The sequence below is a fragment of the Urocitellus parryii genome, chromosome 4, assembly GCF_045843805.1.
Source record: "Urocitellus parryii isolate mUroPar1 chromosome 4, mUroPar1.hap1, whole genome shotgun sequence".
NCBI classification, from domain to species: Eukaryota; Metazoa; Chordata; class Mammalia; order Rodentia; family Sciuridae; genus Urocitellus; species Urocitellus parryii.
The window spans coordinates 54496710-54517025 of NC_135534.1; the positions used below are offsets into that span (position 1 = coordinate 54496710).

The following is a 20316-nucleotide window of genomic DNA, read 5'->3' on the forward strand; positions in this document are numbered from 1 at the left end:
TGTATTTTATTTAGAGACAGGGTATCACTGAGTTGCTTAGTGCCTTGCTTTTGCTGAGGCTGCTTTGAACTCGTAATCCTCCTGCCTCAACCTCCCAAGCTGCTGGGATTGTAGGCATGTGCCACCACACCTGGCCTTGTATGATATATGAAAGGTGATAGCTTCTTGGAACCTCCAGTTGTAAAATGGAGACAATGCCTATTTCCCAAAGATGGTCTGATGGTTAAATGAGATAACATATGTAAAGTGCCTGGCTCAGAAAGTAATGGAAAACAGATGAAAATTTGTCCCACACCTCCTTGGGACCAGAAGTTTTCATTTTAATGACTGATGGCCTGAACAACCTTGGCTTTCACAACTATTCTCCCATGTCCCTAGGTCCCCACGAGGATCTCTGGTGCCTATAAAACTTCCTCATTTTGGAAGCAGAAGCCCCATTTCTCTGGGACAATCAGATGGCCTTGGGATCTGGCTCTCAGGATTGATGTTCCTGTGTGTGAAATAAAAGCTCAAGCCTTTTGATTGATAATTCAAATAGAAATAAGAACTATTACAAATAATATTTTATGTATGGTATGATTTAAATATGTATCAATAACTGAATTAACAATGAATATTATAAGTACATGTTTGGTACAATGATTCTCCATCTCTGCTCTCTGCAGCACCCCTTCAGAAGGATGGTCTCTTAAATCCAGGCCTCCCCTCAGCCCCAAGCCTGTCCTCAGAGTATCGTACAAGGATGTTAGCCAGGTTACTAATTGGCTGGCTGTCCATTCTCATCTTGCCCAGATGAATGTTTCAGAAGCCTAGCTATAGAGGGCAAAGGATTGGGTAAACTATACTTTAATGGTAATTGTGGATTAGTTTTGTTTGTAGAATATGAACAGGTAGTTAAAATGCAGTGTGATACTTGTTACGGGATGTCCAAGGTGCTATGAGAACCCAGAAGAGGAACTAAATAACTCATTCTGGGGGAAATAAATTCTGCTTCTTGAAAGTGGGATATCTGAACAGGTTTGAAAGGATGGATAGAAGTTTATCTGTATAGAAGGGGAACAAGAAAGTATTTCAGGGAGAGGATACAACATTTTCACAGCCACAGAAAGATTTGTTCTGTTCAGGAGATGGCAGAAATATTTGGTGTGGCAAAAACAGTATTCTTGGAAGATGAAGCTAGAGATGATACTAGAGGGAGATAAGCCCAATTTGAAAAAGGTTCTTGAATGACAGACTGAGTATTTTGGCTTTAAGGCCATCACAAGAGGATGTGTGATAAGGCCTTGTTTGATTGATTCATTTCTTTCTCTGTTTTCATCCCCTCCCACCCCTGGTACTGGGTTTGGATGAATCCAGGGACACTCTGTTGTTGAGCTACATCCTAGCTTTTTTATTTTTTAACTTGAGATAGGGTCTCACTAAATCGAAGAGGCTGGCCTGGAACTTGCTATCCTACTGGTTCAGCCTTCCTAGTTCCTGGGAGTACAGGTGTGTGCCACTGTGCTTGGCTTCATTCTGTTAATGAGGCGATGTTACTGTGATGAGTGCTTGGGCAGCTGGTACCAGGGAATTAGAAGTTTGGGGGAAATCATTTTTGACAATTAGAGCAGCATTTCTGACTGACAGGTAGATAAGGAGGCTTCCTCTAGAAGCCACCTGATTGCCTGGATGATGTCTCCTGTAAAGAACATCCTTCTCTACCTCTGGCCACAGTTCTTTCCCACAGTGGGAAAATGCCCAGGAGATTCCAGATGCAATTCTGTAATTAATATTCATGACTCTGCAAAGACTAGGGGAGTTTTTCTTTTGCAGGGGGGAAACAATGTTGAACTATAATTTAAATGATTTTGTGGATTTTGATTTTTCCAGATTATAGCAATTAGCTTTTGCTGTCCAATAAGGCACCCCAAAACTTAATGGTTAAAGCAACTGAACTTAATTCAGTTTATGATTCTACAGGTTGACAATCTGGGCTTAGATTCTCTGGGTGGTTGTTCTGGGATAGGCTGGACTTGGCTAATCTTGATTCTACTCATTCTTGTGTCAGAGTTTCAACCTGTAGGTTTCTTGGGGCTAGCTGGTATAGGATGGCCTCAGGGGTATGTATGAGACAACTAAGGCCTCTCTCTAACAAGTAAGGCCATCTTCTAACAATCTTGAGCCCCAATTTAAATTTTTCACATGGCAGTCTTAGAGTTAGTTCTAAGAGCAAGAGCAGAACCACATAAAGCCCCTAAACTCGGAACTTGGTCATTGTTGCTTTTGTTGCAATTCATTGGTCAAAACAAGTCACAGGACCAGCCTAGATTTAAAGGATGGAAAGAACTACTTTTTTTTTTTTTTTTATTAAGGAAATAGATGCAAGGAGGGGAAGAATTGGTGGCAACTTTTTAAATCTGCTACTCAAGATTTTCTGGATTTCATCACCAGGAAGAGAATCTAAGCCCAGTTGGTAATTGAGGCTATTGCTCTGCTATAAATGGAATATGAGGAATCTTTTGAATTCAGAGGTAACATCCATGGAGGACTATGTGTTTTTTTTTTCTTTAATTTTCTTTTTTGTTTTTGTGGTATTAGGGATTGTACCTAGGGGTACTCTACCACTGAGCTACACTCCCAGCCCTATTAATTTTAGTTTGAGACAGGGTCTTGCTAAGTTATTGAGTCTGGCTTTGAACTTCCTTCTGCCTCTCAGCCTCCTAGTCTGTGAAATAACAGGTGTGTGCCGCTGTGCCCAGTTGGATTATGTGTTTTCTTAAGTATCATCTAATTTAATTCTCATAGCAATGCTTATTTTCCTTTCCATTTTATATATGATGAACAAGCACAGGGGAGTTAAGTGAGATTAGGTGATTTACCCAAGGTCATTGGATGGTGAATCTGGTATTTGGATTTACATTTGTCCAACTGCAAATCTGGAGCAACTACTGTTGAACCATTCATTTCTATGTTAATGAGATAAGACAGAGAATATTGGTAGCACTGCTGCAATTACTTCCATAGCCAGCCCCTTTCTGGGTTCTTCTCATGCCTGGACACAGGTACCTTGCCCTAATTGAGTAGCTCATTTCTTTGTTTCTAGTTGGCTGACTACTTTTGGGATGAGCCTGAGGAATCACAATAGCTTCCGGGGTGTCAGTCTTATGCCACTTATATAGTTCAGAAGTGCACTTTGTGGAAGAATATGTTAGAGACTATTGCATTTTTCTGGGGAGGAAAAAGTCAAGTTGATCATTCAGGAATTAAAACACACACACACACACACACACACACACACACACATATACATGCATACGGCTGGGATTTGGGATGTGGAATGAGGAAGAGAGCAGCAGGAAGGTACCTGATTATCAGAAGCAGAGTAGGGTTGGGTTTGTAGTAGCAGGCTCATTCTACTACATGAGGGGAGGAAGGTAGGAATAGGTAAAAATAGGAATATGAGGAGACCAGACAGTCTGAAGGGAAGGCCTCTGGTGGGATGATCATGTTCAAAATACCTACATGATAACAGCAGACTATGTCATCACATGCAGCTCATTTTGGCCTACGTGGTTATTTCCACATATCTTGATGCTGCATATCTGAAAGTCTCTGCCTAGGCCTTGTATATAATCTTTTATGTTGCCCTGACTCTGTTGTCATTCTTTCCCCCCTAGAGCTCATCTCCTGTCCTGGATGTAAGCGAGTGTATCTTACCAGGGATGTAACTGAACATTTTTTTCTACAGTACTTTCCTACTGGGCACCCCAAAATGGCCAGGGTAAGTCAAAAGGTGATCCTTTTCAGATTTGTGAGGTGTCTTTTCATAAGTCTTTCACCCATTACTCTGATAGTACCTCCTCCATTGATTTTCCTAATCATCCATCCATCCATCCAATCATCCATCTATTATCTAAAATGAAATAAAAGATTTTGAGCCTGGAGAAGCAAAGCAGGAATTTTTTTATCAAGTGAAAATTACAGGCGTGTGTATGTGGCACACATAGGTGTGTGTGTGTGTGTGTGTGTGTGTGTGTGAATGCTTTTAGTGGAAGGTGAATGTATTTTAAAGTACATTAAGTATTGCTTAATTTATCTAGGTGTTTTCCTCTTTCTTATAGCTCTTACTGAAAAACATAAGTACAGGGCTTTTATTTCCATTTTTCCCCCAAGTTGAAAATTACACACTAGCCTGGATTTAATGAGCCCATTAATTTTGCCTGTGTTTAACAACTATCACTTTTCTCCTTATTTCTAAATTTCACATCACTTACTGACTGGTACTCCTTCTGTTCCTCTTTCCACTGGGGTATATTTACTATTACATTTATTCATTCAATATTTTTTTTACCTGTTCCTGTATCTGATTCTTATTGAACATCTATTATATATGTCAGGCCCTATGATATGTGCTAAGTATATAGACCCATAGACTCATGCATTCAATTTCTAAGGAATTTATAGTATAATTATAAAACTTTGAGACTTCATTTTAGTTTGATGGACTGTATGATTCAGCATAGACAGGTCAAGTTTCCCCAAATCTCCTCTTTTTCTGATGTTTTACATCAGGCCCTAGCAAGGTATTTGCTACCAAATGAATGAATATTTGAACCCTATAGGAAAATACTAGGTCCTCTCAGGCCAGACAGACCCCAGGTGTGGAAACACAGCTTTGAAAGTTTTTCTATACTTGGTTTATCTTGGGGTGTATATGTCATCTTTCTGTGTACTACCAAATCTGGGGCTTTCTCCCCTCAGAAGGCAGGTTAAATGTTCTACTTTTCCCTGCTTTTTTTTTTTTTTTTTTTTTTTTTTGTACTGGGGACTGAATCCTGGGGCACTTTACCACTGAGCTACAGGGTCAGACTGAGACAGGGTCAGTCTTGCTAAGTTACTGAGGGCTTTGCTAAATTGCCAAGGATGGCCTCAATCTTGTGATCCTCCTACAGCCTCCCAAGTCATTGGGCTCACAAGCATGCGCTGAAGCGCAAGTCTTATTTTTAGTTTTTTTTTTTGAGACAGGATCTTGCTGTGTTGCCCAGGCTGGTCACAAATAGTTGGACTAAAGAGATCCCTCCTCCTCAGCCTCCTGAGTGCTGGGATTACAGGCATGTACTACCACACCCCACTGTGCTTTCCCTCTATTATAATTTTTTCCTCCCTGTCTGCCTGGTGAACCTGCTTGTCATTCATTATCCAACTCAAACATTACCTCTTGATGAAACTTTCCTGACCACTTCTAGGTCAAGTCCTGGAAACCCCCCTTTTGCTTCCTTAGCACCTGTCACATCTTTTTATCACAGCATTACCCATTTAATGGGCACCACCCTGCCTAGGTTGTATATGCCTTCAGGGTAGATCCTTGGCTTATTCATCTGAGTATCTTCAGCCTTGGCACAGAACTTGTGTGAACAGCACCTAGAGCATCCACTTTTTTGTTACAAAGGGTGCTTTCCCTCAGTAGCACTGCCAAGTGACTCTACAGTAGACTGTACCCCAAATAGTAGAAGAACAACCCTGCAAAACCCCAGTCTCTGGAACATTTGATACTTGTAGAGCAATGCAGATATGGCTAGTAATTCTACATTCTCTACTTTCAGAACTGCTCTGAGTGCAAGGAGAAGAGGGCAGCACATATCCTCTGTACCTACTGCAATCGCTGGCTGTGCAGCTCCTGCACAGAGGAACACCGGCATGGCCCTGCCCCTGGGGGCTCGATCTTTCCCAGGGCCCAGAAGGGATCTTCAGGTACCACTCCTGCCTCTCCCACCTGGCTCTCATGCCCTGAGGCAGTAGTAAACCTCAGAATCCCTGGAGAATTGTTTTCTGATATTATTTCCCAGCTAAGGGAGAAAGTAAGTGTGCTTCCAGAGCCTTCTCAAAGGGAGGAAGTCTCTTTTACAGTCTAAGGGGGTGACTCATTCCAGCTTCTCCCTGCTGGGGTCGGGTGGGTAGGTGTGGGTGAGATGGTGCAGAGAGCATAATCTTTTTTTTAATTTTAATTTTTTAGTTGTAGATGGACACAATACCTTTATTTATGTTTTTTTTACGTGGTGCTGAGATTGAACCCAGTGCCTCACATGTGCCATGCAAGCGCTCTACTACTGAGCTACAACCCAGCCCCAAAGAGAGCATAATCTTGAATTATCATGGGAGCTAGCTGAGTTTTACCTTCTACCTCTGTTTAGAGCAATTATGCCTCACTTCTATTTAGTGACTTATTAACTTAGTATGGATCATGGCTTGTCTTTATCCATCCAACACCATCTGTTATAAAAGACAGTCTTGAAAGGCTTTTATTAAGGCCCTTGAATTATGGGGAAAGGGGTTCTACAGTTGTCAAACTCATAGGAAAGGGAGCTGTTGGCCAGGCTAAGAAGCTGGTTTCAATCCCATGATAACAATTCTAATTAATGAAGAAGTTTAGGTTAATTTTAGAGGGTTTATTATTCTGCAGGAGATCCACATACAGTATTAGTAAGCACCTTCCTCAGCTTCTGGCAGGTGGCAGGATGCTAGGGCTTGGTGGTGTATTATTTCTGGACAGCTGAGCCTAGATCCTCCTAGGCTAAGCCTAAATTCCTCCTTGTCTTCTTGCCCATCCTGGAAAGAAGCATATCCTGTTTGTACCACCTCTCCCAAGCTCTGTGTCTCTGTGGTGTTTGTTGAGGGCTGAGGGCTGAAGGCTGCTCAGTGAACTTAACTGAGAAGTCTACCAGAGCAGGAGAAGCCCACTTTCTCTATCTTCTGTGGCAGGAGTGAATGGTGATTCTGGGGACTTTGCTTTGTACTGTCCTCTACACACACATGAAGTGCTCAAGCTATTCTGCGAGACCTGTGATGTGCTCACATGCCATAGCTGCCTGATGGTGGAACACAAAGAACATAGGTGAGGCTTGTGGGTTGCCTGAAATGGGCTTGGGAGGACTCTGAACTTCTTACTTGTGAGGACTGTGGCTCCCAGAGCATCAAAATACTCTTGCTGCCCAAGCCAACCTGCAGTCCTTGAGCTGAAGTGTTTCTCTGCTCCTGTTATGGCTTCTCTTGAGAAAGTTTAATGGGCCAAGAGCCTGCAGTGCATTTGTCTCAAGATATAATCATGGCCTCAATGGGCCTGGCTGAAACTATACACTATAGGGACTCCTGCTTGATTAGCATGGTCAGAATAGCAGCCAATCCTCCTCAGCTTTTTTCTTGTCTCCTCCCCTAGATGCAGACATGTTGAAGAAGTTCTACAAAACCAGAGGATGCTTCTGGAAAGTGTGACTGCACAGGTGGCACATAAAAAATCCAGTCTACAGACATCTGCAAAGCAAATTGAGGACAGGTAGCACAGGCTAGTCCCTTGCCAGTGCTAGAAATGCTCTGGTCCCTCACATTCTAGGTCCTGGCACTAGGCAATCAGATGTGGTGTCCATGGAAAAGACATGTGGTTAAAGAGATGTGGGCATGTCCTAGAAGGCAGGCATCCTGGCCTTAGAGGCCTCAAGGCTGGTGAGGATCTTTGGGTCATCACTTGGTTAACTGAGGCTCATGATGATCAGAGTGAGTCTGGGCCAAATATTTGCCTCATGAAACTAGCCAGAAGTGCCTGCTTGAGAATAGTTACACAGTAGATACTGGAGAAGAGTTTTGCTATTTATTTTTGAGGTTATAACAAGTCAGTGGCAGTTTGTTTTCCATAAAAATCTACAAAAGAGGGCTGTGGCTGTGGCTCAGCGGTAGCACATTTGCCTGGCATGTGTGAGGCACTGGGTTCAGTTCTCAGCACTGCGTACAAATAAATAAAATAAAGGTCTATCAACAATTAAAAACAAATATATTTTAAAAATCTACAATGACATAAAATCATTGTTATTTTTTATTTTTATTTATTTTTTAGTCATACATGACAGTAGAATGCATTTTGATATAAATAAAATAAAGGTCTATCAACAATTAAAAACAAATATATTTTAAAAATCTACAATGACATAAAATCATTGTTATTTTTTATTTTTATTTATTTTTTAGTCATACATGACAGTAGAATGCATTTTGATATATAATACATACATGGAATGTACATACATCAATCATATTGTCTATTCTATTCTGCTGCCTTTCCTATCCTCCCTATTCCTCCCCTCCTCTCCCATCCTTTCTCTCTATCCAATCTAATGTGACACACTTTTTTTAACATAAAATCACTGGAAATGATTTTATAGGAAAATTAGTAAGAACTGAAAGCTAATCACATGGGAGACTGGGTTGGGCATCATACATTAATTATTTTTTTTTATTCTAGAAATTCTTTCAGTCAGGAATTATCTCCATTTTATTGATGAAGAGACTGAGGTTCAGAGAGGTTAGGTGATTTACCTGAGATCATACAACTAATTAGTGACTAAACTGGATTTGGAAGCTAGGTCTGTGGTGACTTCAAAGCCTCTGTCCTTACTTTTTAAAATATCTTTACTGAAATATAATTTATATACCATAAAATTAACATTTAAAAAGGCATAATTAATTAGTTTTTGCTATTTCACCGAATTGTGCAATTGTATGTAATTATTATCTACTTTTAGAACATTTTTGTAGCCTTAGAAAGAAATCCTCAGAAATGACTGGTCTACTTTCCATCTCTACCCAAGTTCTTTTTTTAAATAAGTTTTTTGATTTGTTTTAGTTATACATGATAGTAGAAAGCATTTATGCACTTTGATATATCATACATAGATGGGATATAATTTTTCATTTTTTCCGAGTGTACATGTTGTAGAATCATATTGGTTGTGCAGTCACATATATACATAAAGTAATAATGTCTGTTTCATTCTACTATCTTTCCTATCCCCACATTCCATCCCATCCCCATCCCTTCACTTCCCTCTACCTAATCTAAGGTAATACTGTTCTTCTTTAGTGTCCCCTGCCTTATTGTGAATTAATATCCACATATTAGAGAAAACATTTGGCCTTTGGTTTGGGGGATTGGATTATTTCACTTAGCATGATATTCTCCAACTCCATCCTTTTAATGACTAATGCCATGATTTCTCTCTTCTTTAAAGCTGAGTAATATTCCATTTAGTATATATACCACATTTTCTTTATCCATTCATCTATTGAAGAACACCTAAGTTCTTTTTACCTCATGACATTGTTTCTTGGAGTTTCATCCTTTTTTAGACACCAAATTGTATGACATGCCCATATTCACTCTCTCCATCCTGTGTCTAGTGCTATGCCAACTGTTGAGCTTCTGGATATATGTGTATATAGACTTAGACTTGAGGTTTTGCCTAGAAAAAAACAAGTTAACTTTTGGTGATGTGACATATGGGGTGTGTGTGTGTGAGGGTGCTGGGATTTGAACCCAAGGCCTCATACATGCCTGAAAAGCACTTTATCACTGAGCTCTATCTTCAACCCCAAAAGTTAACTTTTGGGCCACTGGCTCACTGAGATCAAGTGGACTGGGCTTTTACAAAGGGTTGGGGGGTGGAGGAAGTTTTTTTTTTTTTTTCTTTTTTTGGTGTCTTCTGGGCCCTGATCTCTGTAGGCAGTTTCTAAATTGTTGACTTTTAGCTTCCTTGTCTCTTGACCCTTATGGGCCATGAGGGAAGGGCTCACTCTGTTTCATCCCATTGTGCTTACAGGATTTTTGAAGTGAAGCATCAGCACAGGAAGGTGGAAAACCAGATCAAAATGGCCAAGATGGTCCTGATGAATGAGCTGAACAAACAGGCCAATGGACTCATAGAGGAGTTGGAGGTATATGTAGATGGGTCAGATGGATGAGTTCTATGCTCTCCTGGATCAGAGACCAGGCATATATGAAACTAGTCCCAGGGCCCAAAACATCTGGGGCTAGAATTCAGATATGAAGTTTCCATAGGTCTCTATTACTTGTGTATTAAAATTTCCAGCCTAATTTTGGGAAGATGGCTCATTAAGGGCTATGAGATCAGTTCAGACTTTCAGTTCAAACTCTCTTAGGCAACTGCTATCCTTGACTGTTCAAGGTTATAGATTTAGAAGTGTCATAAAACAGCCCATCTTCTTCAGTGGGTTATTCCCAAGAGATGTAGACATTCATTTATTTCCTCATTCTTTATCCATTGCATATTTGCCACCATCTCTCCCTTCCTCTACCTGTCAGTAGCCCATGGCAGCACTTTGTCCTGCTGTTCTTCTCTCAGGGGTACAATCTTATCTGACTCCATCAGTGCTTACACTAATACACACAGACCACTAGAGTTTCCAAGCAGGCCTAAGAACAAGATCAGAGACTGTGTCTTCTCTCTCTGTACCAAGGGCATTACCAATGAGAGAAAGCGGAAGCTGGAACAGCAATTACAGAGCATTGTGGTTCTCAACCGTCAGTTTGAGCATGTGCAGAATTTCATCAATTGGGCTGTCTGCAGCAAAACCAGCGTTCCTTTCCTTTTCAGCAAAGAGCTGGTAAGAGGAACCTCCCATCCCTTAGCATGTCCTTGAAGCTGATCATATCATCCTCTCTGTCATAGGGTAATAAGGCTGCCCTGGGAAGTGCCTTTTCTTTTAACAGAATGGAAAAAGCAGCTCTATCCATCCTTCAAATTCAGTCACTGCTTTTGTGCTGAAATATTTCCACCTTCCTCTAGTTAACTTAGCTAGGAAAGTCTGTAGTTCTTTGTCTTAGGTCATGGATTTAGAAATTGTCCTGGACATGAGCAGTGGTGCAAATATGTCACAGAAAGTTATTGAGGTCCGAATGGGAGGCTAAGAGGAAAGGAGGAATTGAAGTGTTAGCCTTGGGAGGATGGTGATACCCAGGAGAAAGAGGAAAAAGTTTGAGAGAAGTTTATATTTGGATATGTTGTCTAAGGGGGCCTGTAGAGCTTCTAAAAGGCAACATCAAAAAGGTGTTTTGGTAGATGAGTGTGGAAATCAGAGAAAAGTCAGGGTTGGAGATTGAGATGAGGAAGTCACTGGGATATTGGTGGTATCACCATTAGGAGAGTGTGTGGAGAAAGAAGAGAAAGGTAAGTCTGGAATCCAGGGAATACCATCATTTTCTGTGTAGTAAGAGAAAGAGGGTGACTGAAAAGTAATGAGAAGAAATTATCAGAAATTGGAGGAGAAATAGGAGAGTGTGGTACACAGAAATTGACAGTTTCAATTTTAAATGGTCAGTGTTGTCCATGAAATAGAACAACACTGAAACAGCATAAATAGTGAAGAGACACATGAGATCTGTCAATCAGAAAGTTCCTGGTGATCTTTTGAAAGAAGTTCTAGCAAAATTGAAGAGTAGGAAGCCAGTATGAGGAGACTAATGATGGAACATGGGAAAGTAGAGATAGAAGGGAAATAAGTAGCTTGAGAAAGAGGCAGAGTTGGGAGAAAAATTTCCTTTCCAAACATATGCATACATTTATAGGGGAGAATAGGTTGACAAAGAGGAGAGATGTGTGATGGAGTAAGCATACAGACAAGGCAGGACAAGGTAGGATCCTAGAGTGAACCAGTTGAACTCAAACTCAAGGACACTCCCTCTGAGATGGGAGAACAGAAAGGGAACAGAATAATATAGCTCAGTGTGGAAATACACATTTGGGGAGTTTTTTTCGGAGGGAGAGTTAAAATGTTTTATTGGTACATAATAATTACACAAAATAGTGGGTTTCACTGTGGCATCTTCATACATGCATATAACATAATTTGATCCATCTCAGGGGAGTTTTTTTTTTTAATGGTCTCTTCCTCTGCGAAGTTGAAAATGATAATAAGAGGGTTAGGCATTGGGTGAGTGGCACTGAAGATTTAGTCACTGAGAAAAGTGGGAGAGAAAGGAGACAAGAAGTGATAAGAAAAAGTATTGAGGGTGAAATTAATGCTCTCATATGCAGCCCTGCATAACATGGCTTTGGGATGTCTAGATTGACCTAAGTTTAGGAATTGGTGATGGGGAGAGAATTAGGGCACTGATGATACTGTAAAATGATGGGAAGCCGGGAGGACCCTCTGGACTGGTGGAGCCTGCTTAGATAGTCCAGTAAAGTTGAAGCAAATGCTCTGAAAGAGTAAGAACTAGTTATAATCTGGGAGTAGATTGTTGGAGTATAAGGTCTTGTAGGTAGAATGGTTCTAAATGCCAAAGAGGGTCTAGATATGGTGACTGAGCTGAAAAATGGGGTAAAGGTGACTGACATTAAAATATTTTTCAAATAAGTAAGAGGTAGTTAACTAGATGATATCAGAGTAAGTTGAATACTTGCCAGAGTCCTGGAGATAAGAGTTAGTGATGGAAAATAGATGAGAGTAATTTCAGAGGAGGAGGGCAACTGACTAGGATGGAAGGATGTTAGTAGGAGGACAGCAATGGGGAGCTCAGAGAATGTCTGCCCTGTATAGTCTTTTATATTGAGGCAGTAGAATGAATGGAGCTTTCCAGGGCAACTGTTGTTCTGAGGGGGAATTACAAATCACTTGGGTCTTGGAGGAGATAAAAATGTTGGGATCCCAGAAACCTTGACAAAAGGCAGAGGATAAGATGGAAGAATGAGAAGGTACTAACGTGAAAGGGAATGAGAATATGGGGAATGACCTGAGGCTGAAGAGGCATGACTTTTGAGCTCTTCAGCCTATCAAAAGAACAAGGGAGGGGGGTTTCATTCAAGCACAAGTTGCCCATATAAATGACCTTTAGTGCTGTTGTCAGATTGTGTTTCAGATGCAGCGATTGCTTGAGACAAATTGTAATACAGATCCTGGTTCCCCTTGGAGTATCAGATTCACCTGGGAGCCTAACTTCTGGACCAAGCAGCTGGCTTCCCTTGGTAAGCCAGGAACTACTCTGTAGGCTTTCAACAAATTGCTAAGAATAAATATAGGAAATCTTAACTTAATGATAGGTCAGGATATACCCAGGAAAAATCCTGAGATTGCCAGTGGTCATGAAGTCACTTTGCAAACTTTTTCTTTGTGTGTGTGTGTGTGTGTGTGTGTGTGTGTGTGTGTGTGTGTATGGCGGGGGAGGATGGGGCAGCTAAATGACAGAGGCAGTATAGGACTTTGTAATAACATTATAGAAGTCATGCCTGTGTTGATAGCCTAATGAGCTTGTTAAAATAATGACCAACTGCTGCCTTCATTTGATGCCATTAATCTCACTGAAAGTTTTTTGAACTTGGCACAATGATAAGTGGTATTTAGATTTGTTTTTGCCTTCCATCTTCCCTTTGATTTAACTCAGCATACTTTTGGTGGGCACCTGTTCTGGGTTAGGCACTAAAGGACCAAAGATGGATCAAACACACCCCTTGCCCTTTAGAAGCTGTCTTCCCCTAAGTAAATTCCATCTAAACAAGATCAATAATATAATCCATTCATGCACTAGGGGCCCAGAGATTCCAGAGGGCAGTGCTGGTGTCTGGCACTGACCTGATATGGGAGCTTCCCTATGCTCTTCCATCTTACTTGCTCAACACACAGTTCCTCAGACTTGTATCTGGAGACTTATCCGAGAGATGCCTGTCTTACCTTTGCTACTTTTTAGCATATGCCCTTCCTGCACCCAATGTTGATTTTTTTAGTTAGACTTTCCATAGGGCTGATGTGTTAGAAAACGAGTGGGTGCTATTTGAAGGAGCCCATGGTTTCCTTAGTAAGATAGGAACAGAGTCAGAACTGATAATCTGGTAAAAACAGCTAATTCTTAAATTTAACTGCCTGCTAAAGCAGGTTCTTGCAGGTGCTATTACTGGCAGCATTCTAGACTGAGTTTTGGAAATCAGAAGTTGAATTTATTAATCTTTATACTTGGTACAGGTTTGTTGAATAATGTCCTTTAGTCCTAGGGGCAGGAAGTAGCAAGTGGTGGGGAACAACTGCATATTACATTTGGAAAAACTCTCTGTTCTGAATTTCCAGGCTGCATAACTACTGAAGGTGGACAGCTCTCCCGGACAGATACTCCTGCTTATGGAGGTTTGCAGGGGCCATCTTCCTTTTATCAAAGCCACCAACCCCCAGTGGCTCAGCAAGAGTCTCTCAGCCACTCTTCACACAAGTTCCAGCCTCCGGCTTTGTGTTCTTCATCTGTGTGCTGCTCCCACTGCTCCCCCATCTCACCCTCCCTCAAAGGCCAGATCCCTCCACCCAGCATACAAACAACCCAGAGTTTTAGACAGCCCTCTGAGATGGTACCCCAACAGTTGGGGTCACTGCAGTGCTCTACCCTGCTGACCAGGGAAAAGGAGCTGGCCTGTAGCAGTCATCCCCCAAAACTGCTACAGCCATGGCTGGAAACCCAGCCCCCTGTAGAACAGGAAAGCACATCCCAGCGGCCTGGACAGCAGCAGCTGACTTCCCAGCCCGTGTGCATAGTCCCACCACAGGACATTCAGCAAGGAACCCATGCTCAATCCACCTTACAGACTCCCTCCATTCAAGTCCAGTTTGGCCACCACCAGAAGCTGAAGCTTAGCCACTTTCAGCAGCAGCCACAGCAGCAGCTGCCACCTCCTCCACCTCCACCACCTCCACCCCTGCAGCAGCCACCCTTACCTCTACCTCCATCGCAGCATCTGGCTTCGGGTCAACATGAGAATCCTCCTGGGCCTGCCTGTTCCCAGAATGTGGACATAATGCACCATAAATTTGAGCTGGAAGAGATGCAGAAGGACTTGGAGCTGCTCCTCCAGGCTCAGCAGCCCAGCCTGCAGCTGAGTCAGACCAAATCTCCTCAGCATCTACAACAAACCATTGTGGGTCAGATCAACTACATTGTGAGGCAGCCAGCACCTGTCCAGTCCCAGAGCCAGGAGGACACCCTGCAGGTGAGCTGCCTCATCCAAGAACTCTTCAGAAAACTCAGCCTCTCCGGTCAGAGGGTGGCACAGGAAATAGTTTCATCATCTTAGGGTGGCCTTAAGCTCAGACCTCACATTTCACAACTACCTTAGATTCAAGCTCCTACCTTAGAGAAGCTCCAGAGAACATAGTACTTAATCCCAACATAGATCTGGGCTTGAGGGATGGAGTGAGGTATTCATTGGATCCTAGTGGTTGGCCCTTTCTAACACTATACAGACATTATTTAAACTTTATATCACATCTACTGAGCTATGCATATGGTTTTCTATAACCATATCATTTATCCATTAACATCATTGTTCAGTAGGCATCACCATGCAGAAGTAGGGGTTAGACAGGGCAAGCAGTTTGCCTAGAGATTATACAATTTTTAGAAGTAGAGATAAGACTTGGAGCCAGGTCTTCTGACTTTTCTATAATGCCACATAAGAGGCCTTGTTCCTTCCTTAGGGGGAAATTGAATGCTGCTCCCCTAATTTCTCAGCTAAAAGATAAGTAATCAAAGAGGCATAGTTTGTACTTCTGGAATCTTTGCTGCATTCCACATCTTCATTCTTAGCTCCTGTTTTATCTCCTGCTACAGCCCCTTGTCACTACGCCTTCTCACTTTTGCTGTGATAGTGTCTCCTTTAAACCTATAACTACACTTACATCATCAAAGAAGCTCCATAGATTTTTACTTTATTTCAAAATGTGAGGTCTCACAATTATGCTCCAACATTGACAACTTCAGATAATGCTTCAAATGACATCTCCAGTGACTTCAATCCTTTGAGAGGGGATATGGAATAATTATTGTGATGCCAGAAAATGGTCCAGGGTTTATTGAGGACTGTAGCTAAATGTAAGTCAAAACTGTGTTATGGGGCTAGGGACGTAGCTAAGTGGTAGAGCACTCGCCTTGCATGCACTAGGTCTTGGGTTAGATCCCTAGCACCATAAAACAAACAACGAAAACCTGTATTGTAACTGTTAAAGTTAAATTGCTGACAGAGTTAGCTCAGAATTCTTGTTTTTGATTCTATTATAAGACTATCACATTAGGATGTAGTTTTAGGAAAAATTTAGATGACAGTATTTTTTTTAAATTTTAAGTAGTTCACCATGTGTAGGTAGTAGCAGGAAGGGTACTAGATCTTGCTGTTGTTGCTACTCTCTGCAGTGAAACCCACCGAAGTTGTTATTCCCTCTTCTAGGTTACAGATGAGCCTCCAGCATCTGAGGGCCCAAAGCCAGCTCTCTCTCTTGAGAAGAATGTTGCTGCTTCCTTGCCCCAGACATCTGGGGAGGAAACTTCTCATAGTGTCCCCTCTATGGACAACACCAACCAGCACTCCTCTCCAAATGTGGTGAGAAAGGTACTAATGGAGACTGCTTCCCCTGACCTGAGACCTACTGCCAGCCAAGACCCCAGGCACCTGGATGAGGATGATGGGTTGGGGGGAGGAGTGTCCCTATTCCATCCCTGGATGCTACATAGTCCTGATTCATGCCTTCTGTCCTAATGAATCAGCAACATAAGTCCTTCTCCACCTCCATTTCCACTCCCACATACACGCTTAAAATGGGGCCTACTGGGCTTCATTTAGGGGAAAGGGAAAGAGAGCCAATTTATTGAATGCTTACTCTGTGCTTAGAACTATATATATGGTCCCTCTCAAGAATTATTCACTTAACCTTCCCAACAATTTTATCAGTTGGGCATCACCATTGTGTAGCTAAGGAAACTGAAGTCCAGAGCTCTATAGCCATAGAGGAAAGCGCTGAGGTTTAGTTAAAATAAGATCTGTTGGAATCCAGAGCCTGAACTTTTTCCATCCTATAATGAAAATGGGGAAAGTATTTTATGTAGCCTCCACAACCCAAAGTTTATTGCCTTAGAATTTGAATCAGTTGAATTTGTTGGGTAAGTTGTCTGCAGAGATGTCCTGCAGAGGTAGCTGAGCACCTAGGGATACTGAGATCTCTTGAAGATGAATAATCAGAGGACTTCCTGTTTACTTGCCTACTAGCTTGCTAGCAGTGTTCATCTACCCTTGCAATAATCCAGATCCCCACAGCTCCTCATCTGTCTACTCCTACCTATGCCCTTCACCCCTACCCTTTACCTTCTTCTAGCTTAGACCTCAGTACTGAGACATATGTTCCACTCACCCCTTCTTGTGTCCCTTGTCCCTGTTCCACTTATCCTATTGCTTTCTCAGATCTAGTGTCCTCAGTCTTCCTGGTGCATCCATCTAGACCTGGATTTGAAACTCTGTCAGCTATCTATACCCTCCTAGCTTGTTTCTTCAGCCTTACAACATCCCTCTGACTGTAGTCCAATTTCTGCGAGTTGCTTATTATACTGCTGCTCACTAAGTTTCTCCAGCTGCACCACCATCATATATGTCTTGGATCAGTAAATCTCCATAATTCTTGAGAAAAGAGTTTAGAAAAGGAAGGAATGGTAAAAATGAAATGTTAACTTGGAAATTTCTGGTGACTCTTGAAGTCTGGGAAAGCCTCTGATATTAGTGGTCTTTTGACTGTATCTTGCTTTTAAAAATTACTTGGCCTAGAAGCTCAAGGGGTGCTGTAAATAGGCTCTTTGTGGTTCTTAAATATTTAATCTTATAAATTTGGGCCATCCATCCATCCATTTATTTATAAATTTAATGTTAAAAATAACACACACACACACACACAAAAAAAAAAAACAAAACAAAAACTCCACAAATCTCCTACTGTGTTTCAAATATTTTTCCAGCACACGTTGGTGGATAAGGTAGTTCTGTACTACAGTTTACAGTCTGGTGGGAGAGATAAATAAGAAAAAACAATAAATTATAATGAAGTACTGTGGTAGTCATTAAGGTGTACCCCATGGAGCAACAAACTCTGGGAGAGGGGGTGTTCACAGAACACTTCTCAGAAGACATATTTTTAAGCTGACATTTGAAGAAGAAGTAGTTTGGCTAGTGAAGAGTGTAAAGACAGACTGCATCAGTTAAAGGGAATGGCAACTTGGAAGGCCCAAAAGGGAGAAAAAACCTGGGACACTTAGGGCTTCAGATAAACTTGATAGGGTCAGGAGATGCACTGAGAACCAGAGAGGTTGGAGGGCTTGTCAATTATGCTTGGGGTTATGATTCAGTCTTGGGGCTAGGGTAGTAGTGACTGAAGGATTTCTAGTAAGGAGGGGCATGGCTTGAATTCAATTTGAAAGTCCACTTTAGTAGTGATAAGGAAGACCAGAATAGCACATTATAGAAATAGGAAGTTGGATGAAATCAGTAGCTGTGGGAATGAAGAAGAAGCAAGGATTTCGAGAGCTATCTGATCATGAGTTTTGGATTCGGTGCCTGATTGACGATAGGAAAGCAGACAGAGAAAGGCCTTTGTCTCAACACTTGGGTTTGTCTTGGCCCATTGAGATGGGAGCAAGGGAAAAAGAATATATTTGAGAGGACAAATAAGTTAAGTTTTGAATTATCAATATTGTCCTTTGAAAGATGCAGTAGAAAATGACCTGAGGGGAGTTGCTCTAGGTGTCAGTAGTTCATCAGAAAGCCTAGGGCTTGCTATTGCTGAAAGCCATGCAGAAAATGCTGCTGCTTCTTTGACAAGGGTCAGTTCTGTTCCTGTACACAGCATGGAAACTGTGTTGCCTCTGTGATTGGCCTACAGGATTCTGTGAGCACCAAGAGGAAGCTGCTTTCCTATGTGACTAAAGGGTGGCAGTGGGGTTTGTGAAGATCCTAGGAACTCTTTCTCACTTTGGATTGCTCCTGGCTTTATGAATGAAGGCTTATGCAGAAGTTTGGAGGGGCAGATGACTTGGTATTTTTCAGATGTTTTATAAGCCTCTTCATGGCTTGGACTCCCAGAAAAAGGACCCTCAAGGTTGTCATTTTGGCTCATGAGTTGAGAGAGAGGGGTACTGGTTACAAAAAAGCTACTGCAATAAGAAAAAGGGCTTTCTTTTTGAGGAAATTCATTGCCTTGTAGATGGGGTTGGATGAGTTAGAGGGTTTGAGGCTTGAGGATACCAAACATTTTGAGTACACTTATCATTGAATGATTTATACATTGTATAGTATTTTTCTACCTTTTCCGTAGGTTTTTACATGGATCATTCCATTTTATTTTGTTTATCCTAGCAATATTATGAGGAAGCCCTTTCTTATTCTCTTTGAAAGATGTGGAAATTGAGATACAGAAAGGTTAAGTGACCCACCTGAGTTTTACAGCTGACCATGGGTAATGTTAGGACCAGAGCACAGTTCCTGACTCAACCCTATGCTTAATGATTAGGTTAAATTGCCTCTCTTTGTATGCTACAGTGGGAAATATAAAACTCCATTTGGCCTGTCACCTCTGGATTTTCCCATCTTTATAATCTTTGAAATAGTGTGGGGCCTTGCTGGAGAAGTCTTAGGACCCAGTCTCATTTGATAGTGCTTAATTTATTTGGTAAAGATATTTTGGCCTTTAGCCACTTCTTAGCCTATACTGGCCGATTAGTGCCAGGGAAGTCAGAAGTCTATCTAAAGATAAAAGACTCAAGAAACCTGTGGCACCAAGCATCTTTCTGTGTTCCATGCTGACCATAAGGGTGACAGAACAGAGCATCTGTGCACAAGGATGTTGGAGTTGGTGCTAAAAGAGTTCATGGTGAAGACAGATTGTGGTTGAAGACTGTGAAAGTTCTTGAATGGGTTTTCTAGAGGCCTAAGCTCTGCCCTCTCAGAAGTCATTTATCCTACCAACTTCTTTGCATCCAACAGGATATTTTAAAGTGAATTTGGACATTTATCTGGCACTAGATGTTGTCTAAAAGTCCCAATCTTTGTTTAGCTACTCTGAAGAAATATCATGGTCACAACTCTGCAACAGAAAACCCCTTACATTCCAAGAAAAACTGGAAGACATTTTGGTGGCTTCTTTTTGTACTTCTGGACTAGTCAACTGATGAAGAATACACACAATCTTTTCCTTAATGCTGTCTGAGGGAGTCAAAACATTAAGCATCACAGAAAGCTCTGAGTTCCAGTTCATCTGCAAGAAAGACTTCTTTGCTGCTGTTCATAATATAGTGCAGATCTACCACAAAGGACTTTAAGGCCAGAAGGATGCTGCCTATGGCTTAAAAAGAGTCTGGGATATAATATACACTTCCAGTAAATGATAGAGAAGCAGTAAGCATTCCTATGACCCAGATTAAGAGTGATGCAGAAGAACAAAGGATGATGACTCAGGTTGATAGCATTTATGCCATTATCAAAGTACTTTGATGCCTGAACTCTTAATTTATCTCTTTATAATAGCTAAGATTTATATCAACCTTTGGAGGAGGAGATTAATGCCTGGAGATGGGAAATGACTCATTTAAACTCATATTCAAAACCCTGGCATATATGAGGAAATACGAAGCATCTTTAGTCTCCAAATACACAGCAATAGATCAGATCATGGGTACTCAACCTCAGCAATGATCTTTTCTTCATA

The 20316-nt window shown here is 41.5% G+C and overlaps 1 protein-coding gene across 3 annotated transcripts in view; it reads left to right on the plus strand.

Annotated features, from left to right (window-relative positions):
* Positions 1–3736: 3736 nt before the first annotated feature.
* The window catches only part of Trim66 (tripartite motif containing 66), a 30662-nt gene continuing 14082 nt past the window's right edge, over positions 3737–20316 (plus strand). For 2 of the 3 annotated variants that reach the window (XM_026409579.2, XM_077797555.1), the window contains exons 1-9: positions 3737–3760; positions 5583–5730; positions 6739–6871; positions 7193–7309; positions 9624–9738; positions 10282–10428; positions 12671–12788; positions 13882–14789; positions 16023–16184. In XM_026409579.2, coding sequence (XP_026265364.2) covers positions 3752–3760; positions 5583–5730; positions 6739–6871; positions 7193–7309; positions 9624–9738; positions 10282–10428; positions 12671–12788; positions 13882–14789; positions 16023–16184 — 1857 coding nt within the window. In that variant the 5' untranslated portion in view covers positions 3737–3751. The remainder of the gene's footprint in view (positions 3761–5582; positions 5731–6738; positions 6872–7192; positions 7310–9623; positions 9739–10281; positions 10429–12670; positions 12789–13881; positions 14790–16022; positions 16185–20316) is intronic. The other variant, XM_077797554.1, reaches the window with a different exon arrangement.